Raw genomic sequence first — 26,333 nt, 5'->3', positions numbered from 1 at the left:
GTTGAAAACTAATAATAGAAAAGGGACAACAGAATGCTTAAAAAATAACCCTGATACCATCTTTGTGTGATGCTTTTTATTGCCATTCTGCAGTTAATTTATTGTTAGCACTGGGTGAATTTTAATGTCCCCAACCACCTCATAAAAATGAGATGTTTCATCCCATGAACTTTTACTGTCTTCTGTAAATATTGCAGATTAATCCTGCAGGCACATGACTTGCGATCTCATTTTTGTTAGAGAAATTACTGTTTCTGGTGGTGTTGCATGAGCAGTTCTGCGTTGCCTGTTCTGTGTTGCTACTTCTGTGCTGTCTTATTACTTGCATTAATATATGTCAGGAACAGCTTTCTCCCAAGTATTTCGGACCAGTAACGGCTTCTTCCCTGTCTATTTCCAAGCATATGATTAAATACATTTCTCACTGCAGAGCTTTTCTTCTCATCTGGATTTTAAGACTTGTTATGTAGGCTATTCTGTACATCTTTCTAGGTCAAAGAAAGAAAAAATGAATTATATAGGTCCAGGACATGCTTCCTGTTACCTGTGTATCCACATTTCTAAATGAAGAATACTTTGCTTGTCTTTATGGTCTGTTACTGGGCTCTTATTCATTCCCACATCTCTTCTTGCGGGTTTGTGCATCTTTTGTGTTAGTGCTCAAGAACATGTGGTGGTGGCCAGCAAAAGCGACGTATCTACTGCCCAGAAGAAGGCAATTGTGACTGGACAAAAAGACCTGCTGCCATGGTACCATGTAACAGGCAACCTTGTACGCAATGGATTAACCAGACATGGGGCCCGGTAGGTTTCCACTCTTTGTTGCTGTATTTGTTTTCATGACTTGGCTGTATCTGGTAGTATTTAAATTGTTGCTATTATTTAAAGATTAAACAACGTGTTAAAGCAAAAAATGGAGGAGGGATTAGGCAGACAATTAATTACCTACTTGTCTGTGAACTTCAGTGCCCCTGACAGGTGTAAATTCTTATGCACAGCTAGAGCTATGATGGGAGATCTCTTGAAAACATTACCAAACATTTCAGAGCCAGCTCCAGTTCCTTCAAGTGATCAACATTATAGGGATGATTCTTTCTCCTTTTTGAACAAAGAATGTGTTACCATTGATATTCTTCCCTTATTCATTTGAAATTTTCCATTGAAAGAGACAAATAAATTCAATCATGTTCTGTTAGATCCAAAGTCAGGTAAAATTTCAAAGAGACAACAAGACAGACTATCTTTAGAGAGGGAGGGAAGAGCTTGAATTGCTAATAAAAGTCCCCGATACAAACCTAGCTGAGTCCCTCCTAGCACAGCTAGCCTGTTTGTTCTGTCTGTGCTTTCAGAGCCTTTCCAGTCATTGTAATGTTTCACAGCTTGTGAATTGGAACAGGGGAGAGGGCAAGCAAGGAGGCAGATTGGGGAGCCAGGAGGATATCCTGAAAGCAACTTAGTTGAATACTGGAATTGTCCACACAAACAGAAGTTCTGAATTTTGACAAATAGCCTTCCACTTTGGATTCTGGGAATCTAGCTGATGAATATATGTGTGTATATGTTTGGAGAACCTTCCTGTAACTGCAGTACATGCTATTTATAAAAAATCTGGTATATCTAATAAATCTTTCCCTCCAGTTTCCTTTGTAAACCTATTCATACATTACAAATACTCCTCATAATAGAAGAGAACATTGAAAGAACACCAGAAGCCAGGAGCCATAAATAAGTAAATATTGGAGAGTCATTTAACACAGAAAATGTAATGAGGGTTGGCTTTTGAGAGGAAGCCTTCAAATGGGAAATTAGAGTAATGTAATGGTTTCAACTCTGACACTTAAACATGTAAGTGAAAGCAACTGAATACCAGAATGTATAGCAGCTGATTTATTAATCCCATTTATTATACTTTATTTAAAAAAGAAAAAAAGTTTTAAACGTTAAAGTTGCAGAAAGGATATCTAAGATCTCTTTATGTACTTCACACTAATAAGATTGTGTCATACATACAGAGGTATACAATACAGAGAGGATGATTTGCAGCAAAATTAAAGAGCTATGAGTTGTGTATTCATCTCTTGCGCTTCATCAGCTGGCATTCTGTATCTATTGAACTGTTTTATCTTGCTGGCCACTCTTTCTCTGAAGAGAATAAGAATTTAAAATTCAGTTGAATTCTCATAAGCTCTGGAATGAAGAATTAAGTGAATTTTTAGACTAGTAAAGGAACATGGTTTGAAAATGTTCTATTATGGCCATCTGTCTGTAGTCAGAATAAGCAGCTGGTGGTTGTTTTGCTGTCATAAAGAAAGGGTAACCACAGTGCAAATGTCACCAAAGAAAAAAACTTTTCAATGAGCTTTTCTGAAATCTTAAGCTCAGACATTTCTAGACCTAACATTTTAATTGACAGAGATTATTCATGTTTAATACAAGTGGTGAAAAAAAAACACACGGGAAACAAAATTTGTCATTTTGCAATACTAATTTGGATTACTACTGTCCATGTAGCTTTTGCATTTCTGTAGAAAACACTCCTCTCACCCTGCTTACACATTCCAAGATGCTGTATTTGTTCTATTTCCCTGTCCACTGTATCCTTACAAATCTTGCCACAATACATCATGGAAATGTTTATATGGAGAATGAAGTACACAAAATATTTTGTCATTGTTTCTGGATCATACAGTGTTTTTAGCTTTCTGTCACATTACAGCTCAAATACTGGCATATTGCACAATTTCTACTTAAAAGACTTGTAAATGTGTTACAATGACTCTTTCAGTGCACTGTTTCCTGTGGAGGGGGCATTCAGCAACGAACTGTGAAGTGCATGAATACAGAAACTAACAAAACTGAAGATGACAGTATGTGTGCAGATAAGTCCAAGCCAACGGAGCATCAGAAATGCAATCTACAAGAGTGCAGGAAAATCACAGGTATGATAATACACCTGTGGCAGATGGTGTCCAAAGAGCTCTTTGTTCTGCGGTCCTGCAAAGCTGGGAACTGACTCAATCAGCTTGTTTTGAGTGCTACAGGCTCGGTATTTATAGGTTAGCCTAACCTGCTACTGCTCAGCCACACTATTGGCAGAACCACGTTATGTTCTCCAGCCCTTCTGGCCTTGTGTTGCTATGGTGGGGAAAACAGTTCTCTGAGCACGCATCCCTAATTTGTGATGCTGCCGCAACTAAATTAATGGGTCTTCCTATATTGATTGGTTTTAGGTAACTCATAGGCTGCTTTAAGGGCTGTGGTAGGAAATGCTGCAAGTCCAAACAGATGACTTTTCTTAAGACAGACACCCCTATAGGCACTGCAGATTCTGGGATGGGAGTACAAGCAAGCAAAGTGAAAAAGATACTCTAAGAAAAATCTGACTGGCAGTGAACCCAGATACTCCATTGGCACTATGAATTCAGTGATCCCCAGAGTGAAACTATCTCCAAAATGAAGAGGTGGAGAGAATGAAACTCCCACAGATGATAATTGGCCAGAAAAAAGGGACTGAGTGGGGGGAAAATTACAGACAAGTACATTTATCCCTCTTTGTGACAAATATAAAGTGGAGGAAAACCTGAAGCTCTGTAGTCTGTGTACAGCAGTATCCAACAGGTACCCACAGCAACAGCTCAGATCCGTTCTGGAAGAGCCTTCAAAGACCTTTTGGAGGAGGATTCTTCCCTCCTAGCAAGTCAGCAGTAAGGGTGCAATCTGGTGATTGACGAGTTTAGCTCCTGAGAGCAGTGCAGATCTGGTTATGTGCTTGCGAGTGATAAAAGTTGCTTTACTCCTCCTGCTATTCACAGATCTTTAGCCCATGTTTTGTCCTAAGGTTGACCTGGTTTGCTCATCTCCTATTCTCTCCTTGTTTGTAAAGACAGACTCAGGTAAATAGTACGTACACAGATTAGTTAATAGTTATTTCTGTAAAGAAGCCAATATAGCATAGGAAATAACCTAGTGGGCAGTCCAGTGGTGCATGCAGCCCAATACTTTGTCTCCAGTGATGGCATTAGGAGGTACCACTTAGGGAAAGTACAGGAGCTTAGTCGTTCTCTGTGGTTCATTTCATTGGTATTCCCCCAGCATTCCCAACTGATATATTAGGGCTATTAAAGGCATCCTAGCCTGGTTCCTTTGGTTTCCATTTATGGAACTTTTTCCATGAATATGGTACGTCCCTTTTTGAACCTACAGTGCTGTCTGCTTCTGCCACCTTTTCTGGCAGCAAGTTGCAGCATTTCATAGCCTGCTTTGAAAAGAAGTCCTCCTATCTATTGTAAACCACTTTCTGCTGGTTTCACTGTGTTTTCCTAGATCCAGTGTTGAGGGATTTGTTGAACAAATCCTTCATTCAACTAATCCACCGCCTTTCTGCTTTTGCAAAGTTTTGCCTTCTCTCAGCCATCTCTTCTCACAGCTCAGGACCTCCATTTCAGTAATGCCTAACCAAATCTGACATGTGTCAGTTTATTTAAGCTCCTACAGCCCTATCAGCACCTTACTACTGATATTAGCAATCCTTGGCTTATCCTAGTGCTGCAGAAAGTAGAGCCAAGCTGAACTTGTAGTTCTACATGCCTTGTTTATGCTCTTCCTGCCTGCCCTGCATTTCTCTGCAGCACACTGCAGCTCTTTGGGCTTATTTTAAATGCACTGTTACAAGAATGTCAAAGTGCCAGACACACAAATCATTGTTACTGAATCTCTGTGGCAGCTCTTAAAAGCAGAAATAGGAAAGTCAGAAACATCAACCAGCTCTGTCTTCTGCAAAAGTAAACCCTCACTGAACAATAATAAAAAGTGCTGTATTTTCCAAGGCAGAAGGTCATGTGAAGTTTAATAGGAACTTTTCACTTATAACTCCTAAAATTTCAGGAGGCTTGAGCTGACAAGTAATACAAAGGAAGCAAAAGTTGTCCTAAGTATGAGCCTTAACATACATGCAGTTTAAGATTCTTGAAGTGCTGATGATTTGTCAGCAAAATATAGCTAATTCTTCTCATCTTCTCCACCATAGGCCTACCCTGCAGCAATGACCAACTGTCAGTCCACTTCTGCCAGAGGCTGAAAGGCATTGGCAAGTGCTCGGTGCCATCCATACAGACTCAGTGCTGCTCCACGTGTAGTCATCCCCGAGTTCGTAACAAAGCAAGATATTGGGATCAGCGAGGCCTCAAGCAACAAAATTATACTAAACTTAGAAGAAAATCACCTCAAAACCAAGAAAACAACAACCAAGCTGCTCAGCACTAGCTGCTTTTTATCTAGTTCATTTGGATGGGGCTTCTGTTTACAGGTTTTGTTTCTTCATGTTTTTTCTGAACCGTCCAACATATATGGAAATCTGTGATCATAACTGGGAAAACACATTCCTTATGGTTATCAGTTCTAATGTACTGCTTCATTTTTTCACCTGTAGAAGTCCAGAATTTGTAATATTATTTGCAATGTGCAAGCAGCTAGTACTTAGGTGTGCATAGAGGCTATAGGCAAGCTTGGAAGAAGGTTGTTTTGTGTTTTTTAATGATTGTTTAGCTTGCTCTTTCTTCCATCTCTTTTCCAAAACTCTCTTGGAACAGCAGCACCACTTAAGAGTGCTGAGTGAAGGCGGATGATGGGACAGCCATTCCCCTGTGCTCACTCACTTTTCTGTTCTTTTTTTTTAAGAATCAAGGTGAGGTGTCAGTGTTTCTCTAGATTGTTTGCTCACTTCAGTTGTTATAAAGACAAAAGTAGAGTTTTGTAATAACTGATTATGATGTGTAGGCTGATTTGAAATGTGTTTTTTAAAAGAAAACTTTTTCATTTCCTACTTGACTGAACATCTAAAGGATACCTCAGAAATAGCCTGTTCTGGCCAGTTTTCTCCTGCTTCTTGCTCTAATGTAAAAACAAAACAAAAACAAAAACAAACAAACAAACAAAAAGAAGAAGAAGAAACCCACCAAATCTGGAATGTTAAGTTCCCAGATATGCTTTAAGCAACATTTATTGGTACCATGAAAGCAAAGCTGTTTGCATCTACCACCTGAATAGGCAGATATATAATTCACACAGATAATCAGTGACAGTTCTATCATTTAATCCAGTATTTCCTGTAGAGCATAAACCCACATCCACATTACTCTTATCACCTCACTCACAGCAAACTTCATCCCCCCCACCATGCAAATCCTTGATCATAGTGAAGGTGATGACATCTGGGATTAGGAGCCTAAGACCAGAGTATCTGCATAGCTCTGGACCTCTGGCATTAGGAGAGCACCAACCAAACAGTGTTTTGAATAGTGTGTTATTGAAAATGGCAGAACAACGCTTAGGGACACCAGACTGGACCCTTTGAAGGAAAGGTGGGCATTTTCAAAAGAGGTGGACAGAGTCTGACATTTAGATTCCTTTGAAATTCAGTAGGAGTTGGACACCTTGGCTCTTCGTGCTCTTTTGAAAATCATGGATTTACTCCCTAGCCACCTAACGATTTGAGATTGTAATACAGGGAAATGTCATATTTTGTGCAATGTAGAGTGAGATACATAGCCATGAATCAAAGTGTCACTATGGTTACAGAGTTATGATTATCAATAGTTGTATTTCTAGACAGACTTTTATGAAAGTTAAGGGAAATATTTGGGCCTGACTATATCATATTAACCTAATGAAGACTGCAAGTCTAATTGTCCTTTTTCATAGGTTTGTGACCTTTGGCTAAGGGCTCACTTCTTCACTTGAAGTCTCTGGGAGTTCAGCATGGTAAGGTTAGATTTACTAACCCCTGCGATGGCAATGTAACCCCAGTTATAGGTGCTGATAAAACTCAAAATCCACTGATACAAATATGGTGCTAGTATAAATAGCTGCAGGCAATGACTTACAGTGGTGCGTGTGCATGCATGGGTGTACATAGCCTACATGCACATTTTCTTAAAATAATACATATCTGTGGTGTTGCTGGCCAATGCCAGACATACTGCTTTTTCAGTATCACAGTGTGCTTATGTCCTTCTGAGGTCCTGAATGGCTACCGGCCCTCTGAACAAGAGAAGGCAGATTGGTTCTTATTCCGTGGGAGGAATCATGTGAAGGACTGAATCATGTGAAGGAGTGGAGGTGTCCCATCTGTGATTCAGAAAGCATTTAAGCAGGGTTTGGCCCCAGGCTGCATTGTGTAAAGCAGAGCCTGTAAAGCCAAGTACAGGCAGTTGTCTGATGTCCAAGCAGCCTAGACTGGTGGGAATGCACAGTGGAAGTCAGCAAACAGCCATCAGGCTTGTGAGCTAATGAGAAGGGAGCTGACTGAGTGGAGATAGTGCAGGTGGGAGGAAAAGTGCCTGGGAGGTTGTGCCTTCCACTGCTCTTTGCAGCACTGGTGGAGTAAAACCATTCCTGGCTTCATTGTTTACTACAGGGAACTGTTATTTCATTTGAAATGGATAAAAGTGAGTAAGTGATATGAAGGACTTTCTACCCAGGGAAGTACAGTCAGCACTGTTGCTCAGCTTAAAACTTTAGGGACGAGACTGTGACAACACAAACCGTTTTAATAGGGCAGTGCCACTGCTGTATTTTACATAGGTTTTTACATTGCACTCATCAGCCTAATATCTCCTCTACGCTAACAGTATTTGCAAACATCTCTGCCATCCATTAGCAAGGTTCTTTTCTTATGACATATCTCTTTTTAAGTAAAGGTGGATTTATGATCCTAACCCAGATGGTCGCTATTCTCAAAACTGAATAGAGTATTAAGTGCTGAGGCATAATATCATTGTATTATCACATTAGCCTGAAACACTTCAGCTTCAACAGGTTGTTCAGGAAAAATGTGTATTTGGCACATTCACTGCTTGTTCTAGTATTTCAAGTTTTTAAAAGCAAACTACAATGACATATTTGTTTCAAGCTTCAATAAATGGCATTGCTTACATCTGATGTCTCTGGTATTTTGTGTCCAGTGCAAGAAGATTCATAAAATGGGATTACAATGAAAAATAAAAAAAAAGAAAAAAACAACAAAACCCTAAGACAGTATCTTCCTGTGCTTTCTATCTAGTTATTCCATCAGAATCCTCATCATTAACATATTTTGATGCTTGATATTCCAACACAAAAGAGATCATTAAAGAGGAGAGGGAAAATGTGGCAGAATAAATCATGGTACTAAGTTATTTCCTATTAAATATATGACATCCTACCTCCTGAGATCCAGCAGATGTGCCCTGGCAGCAGATGTATGTATGTATGCCTACTGTGGGAAGTGTTTGTTTTCTTGAGGGGGTTGTTTGCAATGTGCTCATCCCAACCTTGCCCCCAAATCCTTTCAATACTCAAGTTTTGCAAGTACTGCTGATTCTGTGCTGCCCAGAAATATGATCGTGCTAACTCAGTTCCTTGACCTGACCCAGAAGCACAAGGATCAGTGTTAGGTGTATCTGCTTGGGCAGAGAGCACTGTAAGTGTGCTCACTTACCCAACTCCACCCATTCATCCATGGGTTCAGCCTCATGACACCATGTGGAAATTGTAGGATGTTGCTGCTTCTTGCTTAACTAAGTAGGTGAGCATCTCCAGCCCCCAGGGGAAGCAGCCCTGTGCAGGTGATTTAAGAGGGGGGAATGAATTGGGTTGAGAAATGAGTTGAAGTTCCTCCACTTTGTGAGGCCTTATTGAGTGATGCCAGCACTGCAGCCTCCCCAGCCCTTACACCTGCAGGTAGTAGGACATGGGGAGCTCACACAAGGATATTGCATGTTTCTGTGACTGACTGATCCCTTCTTTCTCTTAATGGACAAATATGGATCTCTCCAGGGTGCCCACAGGAACAAAGCCTGAGGTATGTTAGCAGAGCAGTCCAAGTCCATTCTGCAGACACAATGATGGTAGCAGTAAAAGCCAGGAGGATGAGCAATAGCTACACCACCTTCAAAGTGGACAACCACCCCTGTAAGCTGGGGTGCCTGGGTCTGGGGAGGAATCTGTGGTGAACATGTGAGAAGGGGGAATTTGTTACATAGGTAGGCTGCCATTAGATGCCTTCTTGAAAGACACAAATCAAAACCAAAATTATTCAAGATTCTTCAGGACTTCTGCTGATTCAGCATTACCTTTATGAGTCATTAGATGTAGCTTTTATTAAATCAAAGTTAAAGACCTGGAACAGAGGAAAATAATTACTCAGAGGGGTTGGTGATTTGAGGAGGCACTCTTTTCCTAGATCTTTGCAGTTACCTCTATCGAGTTACAACCAGCTGAGAAGATGATCCTCGACAGCTGTCTGTTCTCAGACAGCTTTTATTGACTGGGGAGAACTCCATGAAACTCCATTAACTTAATGAAGCTTAATGAGTCAAAAAGGCCTGCCCCAAAGCCTCTGTGAGAAGCAGCACACTGATTCCCCTCCAGATTTGAAAGGAAAGGGGTTGAGCCCAGCTCCTTAATAACCTAATACAGTGCCCAAAGCATGCAGTGAAAAACATGGTACCTCCTCCCCAGCTGTGCATTACCTGCATAGCACACACGTGTGGATCAGGTCCTTCAGTAAGACTGTCAGGGGAATGTTTTATCCCTGAATTCCGCTGTAGCCTATAGGCCAAGCTGCTTGTGGATGTCATAGAATCACAGATCATTAAGGTTGGAAAAGATCTCCAAGACCATCCGCTCCAAGCATCACCCTACCCCCAATATCACTCACAAAACCATGTTTCTAAGCACCATGTGCAACCTTTCCTTGAACACCCCCAGAGACAGTGATGCCACCACCTCCCTGGGCAACCCATTCCAATGCCTGACTACCCTTTCTGAGAGCAAATGTCTCCTCGTTTCCAACCTGAATCTCCCCTGACCAGAACGGTCTTCTACAAGGTCCAAGCAGGAGCAGTCACAATTCTGGGGATTTCAGAAACACGTGGTAAAAACGTTTGTTCCAGTTTCACTGGTAGCAGAACCTGTCGCATCTCTCTGCCATCAGAAGCATTCTCTACCTCTGCCCATGGGCAACCTCACCCCTTCTTTGAGCACTGTTTTTGAGCTGACAGGGCTCACTAACCCAGCAGAAAAATTACCGTGTTTTAGTGGCTGTGTTAGTTTCCTAACTTAATTGGTTAATTAACTAATTACTCCTAACTAATTAGTTGTTCTAACGATTTAATTAGGCCTGCACAGAGAGCAGAGGCTTCTCAGGTAAGCGAAGCAGCAAGAGAGGACATAGCCCAGGATGGAATCTTCTCTTTTTACAGAAACAGAGCAGGTGCAGCAAGACTGATACCAGCAGAGCCTGGAGCTGTATCTGCTCAGAGTATCGAGCAGTCTCCCAGGGAGAAGCCAGCCTGCTCAGCCTCCATTGTAGGTTGTTTTAGTGATCGATTAGGTGTAAGACAAGAGGGAGCTCAGCCCTGAGGTTGCAAAGAAGCCACCTCTCTGAAAAGTCAAAATAAAAAAGAACATGGAGGAAAAATCACTTGGAGAAACTTTGGCTGCAGACGTGAAGCTACTATTTAATCCCAGTAGAGAGGTAGGACAAGGTTTAGAAGAATGGCGTTTGTTAAGGTGTTTTCTGCAGTCAATGTCTGTGTCTCCTCAGGTTTTGGGCTCTGGGTGTGATGTTCTGTAACACCGTAGGCTATAAAAAGCAAGGAAAAGTACTGAGAAAAGTGTAAGTATGTAAGACTTCCATAACTATTCCTTCAGTGACACAAGAGAGGGACTCAGTTGATGTTCACCCCTAATTACAAAGAGTTAGGGGCTATAAAGCTTAAGCATGAAAGGTAAATCTAAGCTAATATATGCAACTCAATTGTTGGTGTCTTCAGGCTAGCAAAACAAAACTGAATAGTGGGGGAATAAAACAGTGTCTAAACAAGTAATTAATTCAGCCTGAAACCATGCTAACATAGAGTAATCATAGCATCTGAAGTCTCGTAATGTCCTCTTTGGAAGTCATTACTATCAGGTGTATCTAAAACTTCGGAGCTATAATCCTTGCAAATTCAGCCTTTTGGCTTAGTCACAGTAAAAATACAGATGTACTTACTTTTGCAACTATCACTCTGGGCTTTGCTGGAAAAGGTGACAGCTCTGAAGCGGACCTGCTTTTCCTACCTCAGAGCTGTTACGTGGTCTTTGAAAACAGCTGTACACACTGTCCCTGAAAAAATAACATTTTTTTTGTGCTCAGTTGTTTGCTTTTTGAATAGTGTGTCAGCGTTGACGTACATTATTGATATTGTGGCTCTTGCGTGGAGTCCTTTGTGGACGAGTACATGGTTCGTGAACACTCATCCCACAGGTGATGATGGTGACGGACAGGGCTTTAAAAGCCCATTATATGTCCTCTTCACCCACTGGCCTCCCTTTAAAAGTGAACCTGAACAATGAATTGCTTCTGAAAATACCACTCAGGTGAAGGTAATATCTGGGCAGCCAAGCAAGTGGTAGGTTAAACTCTGACAAGGAATACGAAAAGTTTAAAGCAGTAACTACAGTACCAAAAAGATAAATGGGTGAGCCCAGCTCATATGTCTCCTACCCCTGGAGATTTTTGCAGCAAAACACTATTGCTTAAATCACCTGGGAAAGAAGGAAATTACCGTTTACAGTCATAATGCATGGCTTTCATGTGTGGCCATTGGGATAGGTGTGACAGACACGTGGACCCAAAAGGACAATTACTAAGATCTTCTAGGGAGCCATGGGGTCTGGGAGCAATTCCAGCATATCAACAAGTTGTGCAGAAAGGTGCTGTAAATAGAGCATGGTTAATTTTAAACAAATGAAGGAAGCCTGTTTAAGCCTTTCCTATGGGTAAGAGATTTTACGTGCAAGCAGAGTGCAGTGCTGGATGTGCTTTTCCTCTGGACTGCTGGGTCCCAACTGCAGCGTTTGGGAGAGTTCAAGCCATCTCATGGGTGTTGCTGGGTCTGGAGCTGGATATGGTAAGGCTGCAATGCCATCCCTTCCCATCCTCCTGTGGTGAACCCCTGGAACACAATTCATGTACATGTGGCACGTGTCAGCTCTTACTATGCTGTAGATGCAGAACAGAAACTCCAAATTCCCTTTTGTTTTGCATGAAGTCTCAATAAATGAAAAAAAGGGATGAAACTTGGATTTTAAGTCTTGCCTTGGATTTAAGTAAATGCTATCAGCTAGCAAAAAGAGAACATGCTGTGTGTGGAGAGGCTGAGGGAAAGCCAGAAACAAGAAAAGGCTGCATGTGGGGTCAAGCTAATTCATTGCAGGTGAGAGGGGGGTCCCAGGCAAATCAAGGTCATTGTGCATATGAACATTTCAAGGCAGTGCATGGTTTTACTGCAGTGGTCCTTGGGATGTGAGCAGGCACCCAGTGCTGCCTTCCTCGAATGCCATATCTGTGTTCCTGCTTGCCAGCCCCCCGGGGAAATGGCATTGCTGTTTACCATAGTACTGGTGTTAGAAGAGATTCCCACTGGGAATGCTGGTGTGCTGGAATGGTGGCAAACATGGTATTAATGGGAAACCACCATAAGGAAGACTCCAGTATGAGGGAAGCTGATTACTCTCGTGAATACCAGAGAGGGAAAGCTTTGTTACAAACCCACAAGGACAGTCTGTGAATGGGACTGCGGTGAATTTTCAAGCACCCAAGCACACATAAGTGTCACACAGATGGCAGGCATGGAAACACTATGTTTTCTGTCTATTCTCCTGCATCTGTTATCTGTTTCATACAATAGATGAACTAATGAAGCTTGAGATTAAATTACCTCTTATCCTCTGGGTTCACTTCGAAGGGTATTGTTTGGTTGCTTGGTTCTGGAAGTAAAAATACCTTGTCATGTTATAATATATGGCAGCCTGAATCATACTCATAACAAATAATGCTGGCTTATAAAATTACTGTCCTTTGCTGCAAGTCCTACCATCTGAATGCTAATTGAATGATGTTTTTCTCCAGGGGAAAACTGCAAATTCATTTCGATGTGTTTCTATCCCTAGTCCTCCTAGACTTCACTGGGGACAGGCCTGGTCCTGCTAGTCAAAACACACCACTGGAATAACTAACACACTGAAAAGCCAGCAAGATTCTGCCCCAAGCTAAAAGAGGCTGTGCCAGACCCTGCATGCAATGGCCACGGACTTAGAGGAAATGGGACCAACTTTACTCCCACTGCCCATCTGATGGTGAGCTCAGCTGATCTCAGCTTCATAGCTGTGTAAAATGAACGTTTTTGCATCTCAGCTGACGGGAAGGCAGGAGCGTCCTCAGGTTCTAGCATGAGCTGGGAGTTTGCCAACAATGGATGTCCCCTTGTTAGCAAGTTACAGCTGACAGTTCCCTGTTACTCCAGGATCACTTCATTTCTTACCACGCTTGTCTTCCAAGCATGCATTTAGGCAAAGAGACAGTGGATGTTGCCACAGCCAGACGCTGCTGGAGTTAATGGGAGCAGAAATGGGTCTTGGTAATTAATGCAGTCACAAGTTGAAATAACTAGATTTTTAGCAAAGCTTCCTGCTGGCTCATGCTCCCTGCCCACAGGGGACATGTGGTCTGACTGATGAGGGAACCCTCATTTGTAGGGGAGCCTGCTGGGGGCAGGCAGGGCTGGCGTGAAACCCCTGCAAGGATGCTGGGACTTCTGCTCATTTGTGTCTTCACACCCACTCTGACTCAACCCCAATCTGTCTGACCTGCAGTCAACCTCCGAATGGGAAATGTGGCTTTCACTGCTCAGTATTCAAAAGGGCAACGAGATAGGGAACATACAACGTGTTCTCCACTGAGCTCAACAAATCCTTTAAGCAACCCATGTCTCCATGTTCACTGGCTGATGTCGTAACACAAAGGAAGCTTTGTGCTGGGAGCTTTTATCCTGCTGTCGTGACTGCCATGTCCAAGACCCTAGTAGGTGTGAATCTGTAAAAACACAACCAAGGTCAGTGGTGAAGTTTTCCATCAGCTATAGGCAATAGCCCATGCCCTAGGTGCAGAATGGTTTTGTCTGTGTAAATGAGAAGTTTTAACAACAGCAAAAGGAACCAGCTTTGCTAAAAAGTTTAGTCATTGAAAAAAGGAGTATTGGAGTGTTAAGTTAGGTTCAGTGTGAAGTGATGGAAGACATCAAAACTGCTAATTTTGATATTGCTGAAATTAAATGTTTGTTGGGGTATGTGGGCAGGCACTGTTTACAAGGCAGAAACTGTATTAGAATATCCTGAGTTGGATGGACCCACAAATTAGACATCAAGTCCAACTCCTGGCTCCTCCAAATCCAACTGTAAGCTGTATTAGGTGGCTCATCCAGCAGCAACCTTGCCTGGAGCTTGTGTTTGGATCGTGTACCTGACTGTGGCTTGGCATGAGTGCCATGTCTTTCTGTGCAGGATGCTGAAGTGGTGTCCTTCCACTCTTTCCTCTCAGAGGTTTTTCACTGTTTTATTTTTTTCAGTGATAATTATAGTAGCACTCAGAGATGGACAGTGTGATGTGATATTTAGGGCTGTCAGCTGAGAGTAAGGAGCATCTCCTCTCTGGTGCACAGGGAAAAATCTTAGTTTCATCTTGACTGCAGGTGATTTCTATTTTAAGTAATCAGTCACCTGAGAAAGAAACAGTCACTTGGGGATGCCATTCATTTTCTGGTTGTCGAATGAATTATACAGATTTTATACAGGAAATGTACTGAGCACAAAGTTGAGAGTTGTTGTTTTCACTGGGTGTGTTTTACAGCCAAAGCAAGTTTGTGCTGAATTGCCCCAGTAAGTAATTATCAGTAGTCCCCAAACAGATTTATGGAGTATGTCTGACTGACTCCCATTGTTTCAACAAACACAGCCCCGTCATGTGCTTGAGTCTGAGGAACTTTATAGGGGAAACAATAAAATAAGTCTTTGAGGAAAGAACATTATGTATCCTCTGCAACAGTCAGTGCCACTGCTCCCTCTCATCTGGGAGTTGTCTGCTAAGATGAAAATATGCCGTATATGGAGCACAAAATCTGCTGCAGACAAGAACTAACAGGGAGCTGGCTTCCTTCTCCTCTTTCATCACCTTTATTTATTAGGCTCCTTTAAATTTTTGAGTAATTATACATTTTTTATCCATGGATGAGTGAATTAAGGTTGCTGATTAGAGGACTATTGTGTCCTTAAGAGTGCTTGTTCCAATCAAGGGAAAAGTATGTTCTTAATTTGAGCTACCCTGGGGTTGTGTCCAGTGAAATCAAGGCATCTTGTTTGCTTCTGAGTTGGGCTGCTAGGATGACTGAAAGTCCAGATTAACCTCATGTTCCATTACTGCACGGGCTCAAGCCTTTTCCCAGCCAAAAATTTTTGTACTTTATGCTTTCAACCTCTGGACTGTGTGCTGTTATTTCTGTGCCAAAAATATGTACAGCCTCCATTAGAAATCTCTTCCACAGAGAGGTGCTTGCAAACTTTGGTCAAATCTTCTGTGAAATGAAATAAATATGCTGAGTTTTTCCAGTTATGCCATGGATATTTCATGGACTTCAATTTTTCCATTCTGTTTCTGAACCCTCAAAAATCCACTTTGAGGTGCAGACACAAACTTGCTACAGAATTGAAAATTTGGTCTTGTCAGTCCACACGGCATTGGTATTACTTTTACCATTTTTTTCAGGGGCAACTTGTACTTCTTACAGCTGTAGCATTAGGGTAAATAGCATAAACACAGCTGGTAGTTTGTCATTAGTCTGCTGCTGTTTTCCAATGTCATGAACGTCAGCATACAGCCCACCTCTTCTATAGGACTTGACTTCTTTGCTTTTTGTTTTGCTTGCTTTATGAAAACAGATCTTTAAATTCCACTGACTTTAGCAAGTGACCCAGTTCACCCTGTCTAACCAATCATCCTTTTACTGTCTCACCCAGCACTCATTTTTTGTTCTCTTCCAGCTCAACAATAAAGATATTTACTGGCAAAAATATCTCTCTACAGGAATGGAAGTGTTAGGTTGATGTTTCTCATGTATGTTACTTTTATAATCAGTTCTGCATGGGCTTGTTTTTAACATAGTAGTAGTTTATACAGTCAAAATTTTGGATGGGAAAAAATGAAGTTTTTCACAGATATATTTTGTTCAGTCCAACCAAGCCTCTTGTCTGTTGGAGGGAGGCTATAGTCATGTTGTTTTGATAAGAAACAAGCTACTAAAACCACAGCGCTAACCTCTGTCTTACTGAAGTTTTAATCTCAAGGCACACTCCAAATATCACTGAAAAGAGTTTTGAAATGTCTTTGATCTCAGCTTTCTGTTAACATAACTATGGAGGCATCTTTGGGTCAGCTGGCATGCTGTCCTCTGAAATAAGAAAAAAAAAATAAGAGAGTCATAGAGGCTTTGTTATTAAGCAGTTGAAAAGTCTATGTTTTCCCATCTTCTCCATATTTCAATGTGCCTGAGGATTTGATCAGCAGGGGAGCCTGCTATGGGAAATGCTGTGCTCCAGGTTTGTGTTTGAAAAATCAAAGTGAATCCCAACCCCTGTCTGCTACCGTGGAGCACAAACAGATTAAACTAAAGCCTTCCTGGACTACCCTTGGGGCCATTAGTTGGCCATGACTCCTGCAGAGTCAAATAAGGTTGAGGGGGGAGGCTTCAAGGGTGCTGGTTGTCCTCACCTGCCTCAGGCACCTGTGAACAAGTAATTCAGTAGTATTGTCTGTAATTGTGTGTAGATGAAACCAGAAGCAGAGCTGCTTTTGAGCACAGGAGACCAGTTTAGATTCAGTAACAGCTTAGAAGTGCAGGTATGTTGTTTTATGAGCAGGTCCAGCTACTGCCAGTTTGGAGGTGAAAGAAGAGGGCAACTTGAAGTGCTGGAAATTTGTGAGAGAAGACAGGTGGCAGTGACCTTGTTACAAATCCAGGTGCACTTTGGGTCTGCTTGCCTGTATGGTGCTGAGCAGTGATCATCCTGATCCCAAAAGTGCAGCCATAGGCCTGTAGTCAGGCAGAACATCCACAGATGACTTCAAATCAGTACAAGTTACTAGTTACAGATAAAATGAAGTAAAAATGTATGATATTTTTATAAGAGAAGAAATTTCATTTTCTTAGCACTTTCCCCCTGTGACACCACTGTATATGTTTTTGAAGGAGAAGTAATTTGCTTCTGAATTTGCAGCTTGGGAATGCTTATCTGCGGTGATCTGAGTTCGCTCTCTGGTTAGCCGTTTTATGATTGAAAATGCCTCCTTCTATATGAAATATCAGATATTACTTCAATTGTCAATGACTTCTAGCCTATAAAATAGTAACTGGATTCTGAATCTCTAGACGGTTCAGGACTGGAACTGGTCAGGCGTTTTTAATGGATAAAAAGTGACTTTGCTGTATTGGGTTTACATGGCAAGGTTTTGGTAGTGGGGGGGCTGTATGGCTGGCCTCTGTGAGCAGAGCCCAGCAGCTGCCCCATGTCAGACCAGAGCTGCTCCAAAAGAGAACTGTGGCTGGCCAGAGCCAAACCAGGGAGCAACGCTGGTTGGGCCTCTGGGAGAGGTTGAAGAAAGGGAAAACTGACAACAACACAAAAAAAAAAAACTGCTGCAGAACAGCAGCTGGGAGAGTGAGGAGTGAGAAGCAGCCCTGCAGCCCCCCAGGTGAGTGCAGCAGGAGGGCAGGAGGTGCTCCAGGCATGCAGCAGCAGTTCCCCTGTGGTCTGTGGAGAGGCCCCTGGTGGAGCAGGCTGTACCCCTGCAGCCCATGGGTCCCACATGGAGCAGATCTCCACGCTGCAGCCCCCCCATGGGTGGAGGAGCCCCCGGTGGAGCAGGTGGATGTGGCCTGGAGGAGGCTGCGGCCCATGGAGAGCCCCCGCAGGACCAGGCCCCGGGCCGGAGCTGCAGAGGAGCTGGGCTCCTCTCTGCTGGAGAGGAGCCCACGCAGGAGCAGGGGATCTGGGGGGAGCTGCCCCCACCCGTGGGGGACCCGTGCTGGAGCAGTTTGCTCCTGGGGGATGGACCCCATGGGAGGGAGCTGTGTGGGAGCAGTGCTTGAGGAGCTGCTGCCTGTAGGAAGCCAGAGGAGATGAAGCATCAGGGACTGACTGCAGCCACCATTGCCCATTCCTCTGTCCCACTCAGGGGGAGGAGGTGGAAGAGGGTGGAGGGTGGGGTGGGGGTGGGGGAGGTGCTTTTAGTTTGCTTCTAGTTTCTCACTGTTACAATTTATTGCCTATTACTAACAGGCTGTATTAAACTCCCTATACTGAGTCTGTTGTGCCCATGACGATAATGGTTGAGTGATCTCTCTGTCCTTATCTCAATCCTTGAGCCATTTCCATCACTATTTTCTTCCCCTTTTACTTCAAGGAGGGGGAGTGAGGGAGTTGTTGTAGAGTTCAGCTGCCCAGCAGTGTAAAACCACCACAGCTGAAGATACTTTGTTCAGCTCTTGTGAGAAGCTCAGAATTATTATTATTATTTTTTAATTTTAGGATAAATGATGCTTTACTACACAAAGTGAATATTTTCCTGATGAAAAGATTGTATTTTGTCATAGCTAACATTTTCCTTTAAAAGTGACGTGTTGACAGTGTTGTGGTTCTTGGTGGAAAGCTGACAAGCTGTCAAAAACTAGATGTGCCGTTTGCATTTGTTTGACCCCACGTGTGGTCCTAGCAATAACTGAGAAATAACATTTAAAGTGATTCTGATATGGCAATGTTAACTACAGTGTCCTGTCTAATTTCCTTTCTGTGACTGTACTTCCCCCTATAAAGGCTTGAGGAATACTGCATGGTAACTGATGAGGTATAATTAGTTATCATTGTTCATTGTTAAATAACCTTTATATTCTACCTGTTATATGGTACTGTATGTTATTTATTAACATATGCAACTTCAAATCATGATTCATATGAAAACGCAGTATGAGATCTGAAGAGAGTCCTAAAATGATAGGTTCAACATGATTTCTACCCAAATAGCAAGTCTTGCTACTTGGAAAAGAGCAGTATTTACTTCTCTCTCTCTCTCTTTTTTTTTTTTTTTTTTTTTAATGTACTGAATAAAACTGAGCAGCAATTCATGAGGATTTTCATTTACCGAACTTTGTCCTTGTCCTGTTTTTGAAACCAGGGACAAAAACCTAATTGCTTTGTGTGTTTATTTATGGAAATTCTGTCCACATTCACAAAAATATTTTGCAAAGCTTGCGATAACTTTGAAGCTTCATGTGTCCAGCCAAGCCCTCATCTCTTGGATGAGATTTGTGTGACTGTAAATTCCCAGTTTGAAAACTGCTCTGATAACAATGCAGGGTTCTTTTCACTCCCACAGATGTCTGTGTGTGCATCCTTTTCAGTCTCCAGCTCAACTCTTCTAGCCATCTTCAGATTACTTGTTATGTTTCTATTACATCTGAAGCTGTGTGTGTGATCTCTACCTGATCACTTTATGGGAATTCATGGAATCACAGAATGGATGAGGTTAGAAGGCACCTCTGGAGATTGCCTAACCCAATCTCCCTGCTCATGTTGACCAGAGTTATGTGTGGGTTTTTTTTGTTGTTGTTGTTTTGTTTTTGTTTTGTTTTGTTTTTAATATGTATTTCCTTTATTGGATGGAGACTCCCCAAGCTCTTTAGGCAACTTCTTCCGGTGTTCAACCATTCCCACAGTGAGGAAAGAAAATGCTGTTACAGCTAGTCCTCCCAGTACAAGTCTTCTGGTGGTGCACTCTATTCCATTGTCCAGGTTATTAATGAAAATGTGAAACAGGTCTGGCCCCAGATTCAACATCGTGGTACACCACTAGTCACTGGCTTTCAGCTGGACTGCATGCTGCTGATCACAACCTGTTAACCTGTTAAACCTGGAATTTCAACCACTTTTCAGTTCAGCTCACCTTACCTCCACCTACCTAGTCCATACTCCACCGACTTGTCAATGAAGAAGTTATGGAAGACAGTGTTAAAAGCCCTCCTAAAGCTGATAAACTTGAGATAGACAGCAGGTACCCACCTGCTGGTATTCAGGTAGGTTAAAACAAAAGATTTGCCTGGGGTAGTTTTAGATGTTTAGATGTTTAGTTTTAGTTTTAGTGTTCACAAAAAAGTCTCTTCTGACAGTCCTTAAGTTTGCAACCCAATGCAGAATGGGTATCGAAACCCAGTATGGACTAGAAACATAATTAGCAAAATCAGCCCATTACAGTGTTGGTAACTGAAACAAATAATGTCTTGTATTTATTGAGGAAATTTTCCTCACTCTTCATGCTCTGGACTTACAAAAGTATAACTGGGAGCCAAATGTTTGCAGCCCAGATGGAGAAAGAAAAATCAGCTTGTCTTGCACTGAGTTTTATTTAAGGATGAAAATTACTGGGTGGCAGTTCTTCATTGATTTTATGAAATTCTTGTGTGCTGCTGTTACATGAGGTAATCCTTGCTGAGGTTGTGATGCTGCCCTTCTGTACAATGCCTCTCCCCCACCAGCTTATTCTTTTTCTTGAGCAGCAATGATTCTTGTCAAGTGTAAATGTAGTTTTTGTAACAGTACAGAAATCCAACGATAATAAACAGCTGAGAACGGACAACCTCCACCTACACTGTGATAACTGAAAACTTTTTGAAGTGATTTCTCAGCCTGTGTAAGGAAAAAGTAAATTGCTAGCTATCAGGCTTTTGCCTTTTCAAGTGTATAATGTAGATCTTCCTGTGCACTCCAATGCTAGAAGTAACATTTTTGTTGCTCACCCAACTTCTGAAGCTATTTTTGCAGAACAGAACAGAGAAAGGAGAAAAAGAGTAGCTAATAAATGACTGGAGAGAAGGTTCAGCATTGCTCAAACCAACAGGGGCTCAGAGAGACCTTCCAGACACCACTGCACAGGATTACCTGCAGCAGTAACCCCAAAAAATGGACTGCAAAGCCTCAGCATCCATTCATCTCCCTCTGGAATTACACTTGATCATGATAGATGATGAAAACTGCCTGCCTTGGGACTGTGCCAGATCTGAAGCCCCATGCTGATGAGCTATGGGACAAAAGTAAACAGCAAGTAAGATTTTCTTACTCTGTTTTTTTTTACAGACATCGTCATCTGTGACAGTTTATGAAGACCATTGTCTTCTGAGGAACTGAGGACCCTCTACAGATAATAACAGTTTAAAGGCACTGGTGATGTTTTGAGTACAGAATCAATAATGGGCTTGAAATACCATAAGCCAAGGTTGACCAAAGAGAAGGAATGATTGATTTTTTTTTTTTTTTTCCATTTGCAGCTTTTGAAGCAGCACTTCTCTGGGCAACTTGAGTTCCCTGTGTCAACTGGGCAGCCCAGCCCTTGCAAGATTGCTCTCTCCTGCAGACCCTGAGACAGCCAAAGCAATCCGGAGGAGCAGGTCATGCAGAGCTGCACAGTGGGCTGACACAGGGCGGGCTGGGTGGCAGAGACCTCTTCAGCAAGTGTCCCTTGATCCTGAAGAGGCCTGATCCTGCTTTCAGTGTTAGCAGAGGTAACACCACCCCTCTGCAGTGCATTGCTGAATTGGGCCACGAAAAATGAAGTGGTACTGCTGTGACTATCCATAATTTTTGTGCAGCTGCTGGGCCAGTCTGACACAGCAAGGCTAGGGGAAAGAGGCATTAAAGATTTGAGGTGAAGCTGGTCCTACTGCAAACAGGAAACTGGTGTCTCATAAGCACAAAGCTTTGCTGCAGTGACGCCAAGCAGGGCATTTTACAGCTGCAACTTGAACAGCAGAAAAACTCCATCCTTCTCAAGAGAAAAAAGTTTTGACCATGTGTGTTTTCCCTTTCTGTGGTAGGTAGCATGGTTCACTGACTGCTCTGATGCAAAAATTCACTGGTGAGTGCTGGCAGCTGGTAAAAATCAGCGGTGCAAGGAACGGCAATCCCTTGGGCCATGCCTGTGTGCAGTGGTGCAGACAGATGCTGCACACACATGTTCACGTATACACATATGTTCAGTCTCACTTTCTTCTAACAAACTCAGTCTGATGAAAGCTGCTGCATGGCAAAGCCAGCAGAAGAGGCAGTGCAGTGTGGGCAGAGCAGAGTACTGGTTTGCAAGCCTGCAGCCTGTGGGTTGCACGGTGACACCGGGTGAGCATTGCAGTGCTCTGCACTCCTGGTGCCCCCTCTAATTAAATTGACGGCTCCTCAGAGCAGAGGCTGCCTGTGTGCAGATTTGAACAATGAGGTTTTGATCTTGTTTGAGGTCCCTCGGCACTGCATTAATGCTATTATATTAATCATATTATATGATTTACGGTCACATCAGTAGGACAGTTTTTAAGAAGAACAACCCTGTGATGAAAGGACAGGGCTGAGGATGGGAAGTTAAAAGATCTAGACCAGATTTCTGTTACAATTTTGAGCTGATCATTTGTTCCTTTAACTGGCATACAACCGCAGCTTGCACAGGTTAGTGATCGTTGAACTAAGATTTGTAGATATTCTCTCTAGATTGCTCTATTGCTGTTGTCATTTATTTTGTCTCTGGCTGTGACACAGTTAATCCATTTAAGCTCATGTTACCCTGTTAAAAGCCGATGTAATTTACCATTCATAAGCAGAAGGCATTCTCCCAGGGGTTTGAATCTGAGAATGAGCAGGCTGCCAGCCACAGCGGGGAGAGAGGTGAGGTGCAGAGAGGATCCCCTTGGCAGGCAGGAGGGTAGAGATTTCACTGTCACTGTTTTGGATTGCCACATGTGGCTGAACTTTGAATTGTCATTTCCTTTGTTGTTGAAGATGGGGGTTGTGCTAGAAGAACTGGGACAGCAAATACCCCCGCCTTGAGCCCTTACACAGATGCCTGTGCTTATGAGCCAACCCTAATATAGCAAACCCAGAACTATTTGTCTGTGCAAGGATGATTAGTGTTGGATGTGCTGTAATTAAAACACGCTCATCGTGTTGGCTGGGGCACTGGTCCATAACCTGGAGGTTGGCATGTCCTTTGGCACAGCCCAGAGTCAGACTGCCACTCAGGTAGCAGCCAGGCATGGCCCAGTGTCAGCTGGAAGACGCTGCTGTCTGTGGGCAGCTGGGACATGGCATTTTTGGCTGGGGGAGGGAAATGTGAGTTTTGGCCTAGGAACGAGACAGCACTTCTGGTGTGTTTTATTTGGTGGTGTAGGTGAGGCAGTCTGGGAGGAGGCATAGTTCTCCACTGGCCAGGGAGTCTGGGTAAAAGCTGGAAGGGACAACTGCAGCCTCCTTTTCTGCATCCTGCTTTCTCCTACATTTGTCCACATTCTCTCTCTTTTCCTGTAGCCTTTTCATTTTTGTTCCTCATGGTCCCAGCTCAAGCCATGAATCGAATACCACATTTCCCTCCTGCTTATTGCTCAGGAATTTAACTCAGGAGTTAAAATGCAGTGTTACAATTTGGCAGCAGTGGCACCTGCAGTTACAGCAGGGTGGGATGAGAATGGCAAGCGTTGGTGTTACGACCTTCAGCAGGTTTTTCATTTCCTGTGCTAAGACTAGTGTTTTGTATGAAATGTATACTGATACCTAGCTCAAGTTTTAGTGGGTTGCGCATGTCATGCTTCTAAGCAATGCAATACTTGCCTTTCTTCATTGACATGGAAGGAAAAATGAATTATTCAGTGTATCTTTAATGATGTGCAGACTGAGGTAACTAGCTATAGCTGCTACTCTCTTCCATTCATTTAGAAACACTGCTAGAGAAAGTGACAGTTTGCCATAATCTCCATATACTATATCTTCCATGCATGAGGAGGGGGTGTTGAAATGACCTTATCAACAATCTGTGATACTTGTTGTGACAAGGTTGTTAACTGGAAGATACAGATTGTCCTGTAGACAAATTGTTGCTTTGCAAGGTATTCTTCTGTTGAGAACACGGAATCATACACCACGTCATTGCACCTCATGCTCCACCAAGTCTGTGTGGAACATCTTGAAAATTCAGAATTTAATTGCTGGGAATTCATGATTTGTTATAAAAGTAAAGAAAAGTCCTAACTTTGTTTACTGGTGGTGAGAAGACAGTAGCTCCTTCCCATAAAATTAAAATGTGTTTGAAATCCCCAATAAGCTGCACAGTCAGGCTCTGTTTTCTGCATTTCTTTGCTGTCTTCCTTCTTGTGTCCTTTCCTATCTAGGAGAGACTCCAGTCCGACAAGAGGCTCTTTAGATGTTGGGATTTGAATCCCCCCATAGGCAGAGGAGGGAAACCAAATTGGGGAATTCCACTTCTGGGACAGGCACTCGGTGCATGACAGGTGGGGAGCTTTAGATAAACAAGTCATTGCCTTGGTGGTTCTGGTACTTCAGGGCCAGGCAGCAGCTGATTGCAGAATCAGTTATGGACTGGCTCTGGGCTCTAGTTTCTACCTGAGTCCCACTCTAGCCACTCATATCTTTCTTGAATTCAGTTGCAGGGGCTGAGTCTTTTATAAAGCTTGTCTTGTCTGTTTTCCAGATCACTGAGTTGTCTCTTCCAGATCAGCCAAGTTACACGCTGGGTTCCTGTGACAGTCCATACGTGAAATCTGGAAGAGTTATCAAACTCTGTCTGAGGGATCTGAGCCCAGAAAAAAGCAGCTTGGAAATCCTTTTCAAAATGTGCTCCTTTTTCCTCCTTAATTCCGAGTTCCCTATCTGCAGATCCAAAGTGATGCAAGTTTATGCATCATAAAGCAAAATGGAAATTTTTTGTTTTATGATCATTTCTAGAAACATCTTGAAAGTCTTAATATGTGGAAAACATCTTATACTGAAAAATAAAACCAACTTGTCATTGGAAACTAAAAATTACACATTCTGAAATTATTTTTATTTCCATCCGGTGAACAATTTCAAAAATCTCTTCCAGTAAAAGATAATAGCAGCTCAGCCTCCCTATGCTGATGTGTTTGGGAATATCTACCTTTCAGTGCAAGAAAGGGAAAACTTGGTGGTAAAGCTCTAACTGGCCGTATTTGTGCATGCAGTCTGCCCAGGGGTGATCTGCTCAAAGACTTAGAGTGTCTTAAAAATCCTAAGAAAAGAAATCCTACTCTAAAAGAATGCCTCTGCTTGATCCCTTTGTCCTGTCAGCTTTGTCACCTGATCCCTCTGCTGACACCATCTATCTTGATGTGGAGGCCAGAACTTAGAACATGTGTGATTTGATTTCCCATAGCCTAGTGGGGTATTTATGAATGGAATTGATTGCATGATTATTAGCTCTCAGCAGGTTATGGCTTCTTGGAAATGTATGCTTTGTTATTCATACTGTTTTGACATTTCAGTGGCTGCTCCAAGAAAAGCTTTATTTCCATAGTTATATTCATATTGAAGAAACCCATTCCTCAACTGATTTACAGCTGTTCCAGTGTGCAGCCTGACATCCCTGCAGATACGCAGGGGTATCACATCCTTCAGGGCCTTTATCCCATTAAACAAAAATACAGATAGATTTTCCTTCTATTGCTGATGTACTATAGACAGGTTACAGTTTGTCCCTGAAGTGTGCAATTGAGAAATCACATATTAAGCATGATTAGATTAATGTCATTGTGCATTTAAGCTCTTGCGGAATATTAAGTTAACTTGTTCTGTTGCCGTACACACTCTGTGCACAGGGGTGAGTTGTGAGTATTCCCAAAATGAAGAATGATGTTTCAGGAGTGTAATAAATCAGCGAGTGCCTGTTTTGTAGGCCTGCAGCTTCCTGTGATGGATAGCAGAAAGTGCTTTAAATGTCAGCCCCAAACTGGCATGGAATGAACGTATTTTCTTCTAGTGAGATAAACCCATCACAGGAGAGGACGCTTGAAACTCCAAGAAGCTTAATTGTACTTTTCAGCTGGATGTAGGCAAGGACAGCACTGCATGTCTTTGTTCCAAGCTTCCTTGCTCAACCTCTGCCCCTGTCTGCCACCCCTCTTGTTTGCTCAAATGCTTTTTTTTTTTTTTTTTTTGGTGTTGTTGTGAAATTTTTCCTGGTTTCAGAAGAGCTCTTTGATCCAGTTGAAGAATATCGTTTGGAATGGGATACAGGTATGTTGTTTACTGAAACTAATTACATAGCCCAGATGATTTACTGTTAACATCCAAGAACAAAAGAAAATGCCCTTGGCTGCTCTTAATTATCTGAGCATAAGTTTCCTTGTAGTAATTTCTCCGAAGATGTTAATCCATGCATTGCTCCATGCACTCTCCTATTCCTATTTGAAGACTGAAAAAAAAAAAAAAAAGTAAATTTGATACAAATTCCAGATGTAGCACATTCTATCTGAGAATATTCTATCACAGTGACTAAGAAGGCATCAAGTGCAACCAGACAATTGTAAAGGAATATTTCTGTCCAGGCAGATGGAAAACGCTAGTGTGTAGATAGG

General features: G+C 42.4%; 1 protein-coding gene and 1 long non-coding RNA gene across 4 annotated transcripts in view; both read left to right on the top strand.

Moving 5' to 3' along the window:
* Positions 1-7,933, top strand: part of ADAMTS12 (ADAM metallopeptidase with thrombospondin type 1 motif 12) — a 173,052-nt gene extending 165,119 nt beyond the window's left edge. For all 3 annotated transcript variants that reach the window (XM_038170323.1, XM_072030844.1, XM_038170324.2), the window contains 3 exons: positions 658-804; positions 2,786-2,939; positions 5,027-7,933. In XM_038170323.1, coding sequence (XP_038026251.1) covers positions 658-804; positions 2,786-2,939; positions 5,027-5,262 — 537 coding nt within the window. In that variant the 3' untranslated portion in view covers positions 5,263-7,933. The remainder of the gene's footprint in view (positions 1-657; positions 805-2,785; positions 2,940-5,026) is intronic.
* A 2,248-nt stretch (positions 7,934-10,181) lies between these two features.
* LOC113840159 (uncharacterized) lies at positions 10,182-24,719 on the top strand. Its single transcript, XR_003492930.3, has 3 exons — positions 10,182-10,516; positions 21,043-21,129; positions 21,234-24,719. It is a non-coding gene; the product is annotated as an uncharacterized lncRNA (long non-coding RNA).
* The last annotated feature ends 1,614 nt before the right edge of the window (positions 24,720-26,333 follow it).

This window comes from Anas platyrhynchos, chromosome Z (genome assembly GCF_047663525.1).
Source record: "Anas platyrhynchos isolate ZD024472 breed Pekin duck chromosome Z, IASCAAS_PekinDuck_T2T, whole genome shotgun sequence".
Classification (NCBI taxonomy): domain Eukaryota; kingdom Metazoa; phylum Chordata; class Aves; order Anseriformes; family Anatidae; genus Anas; species Anas platyrhynchos.
This window is presented reverse-complemented; position numbering and strand designations above follow the sequence as displayed.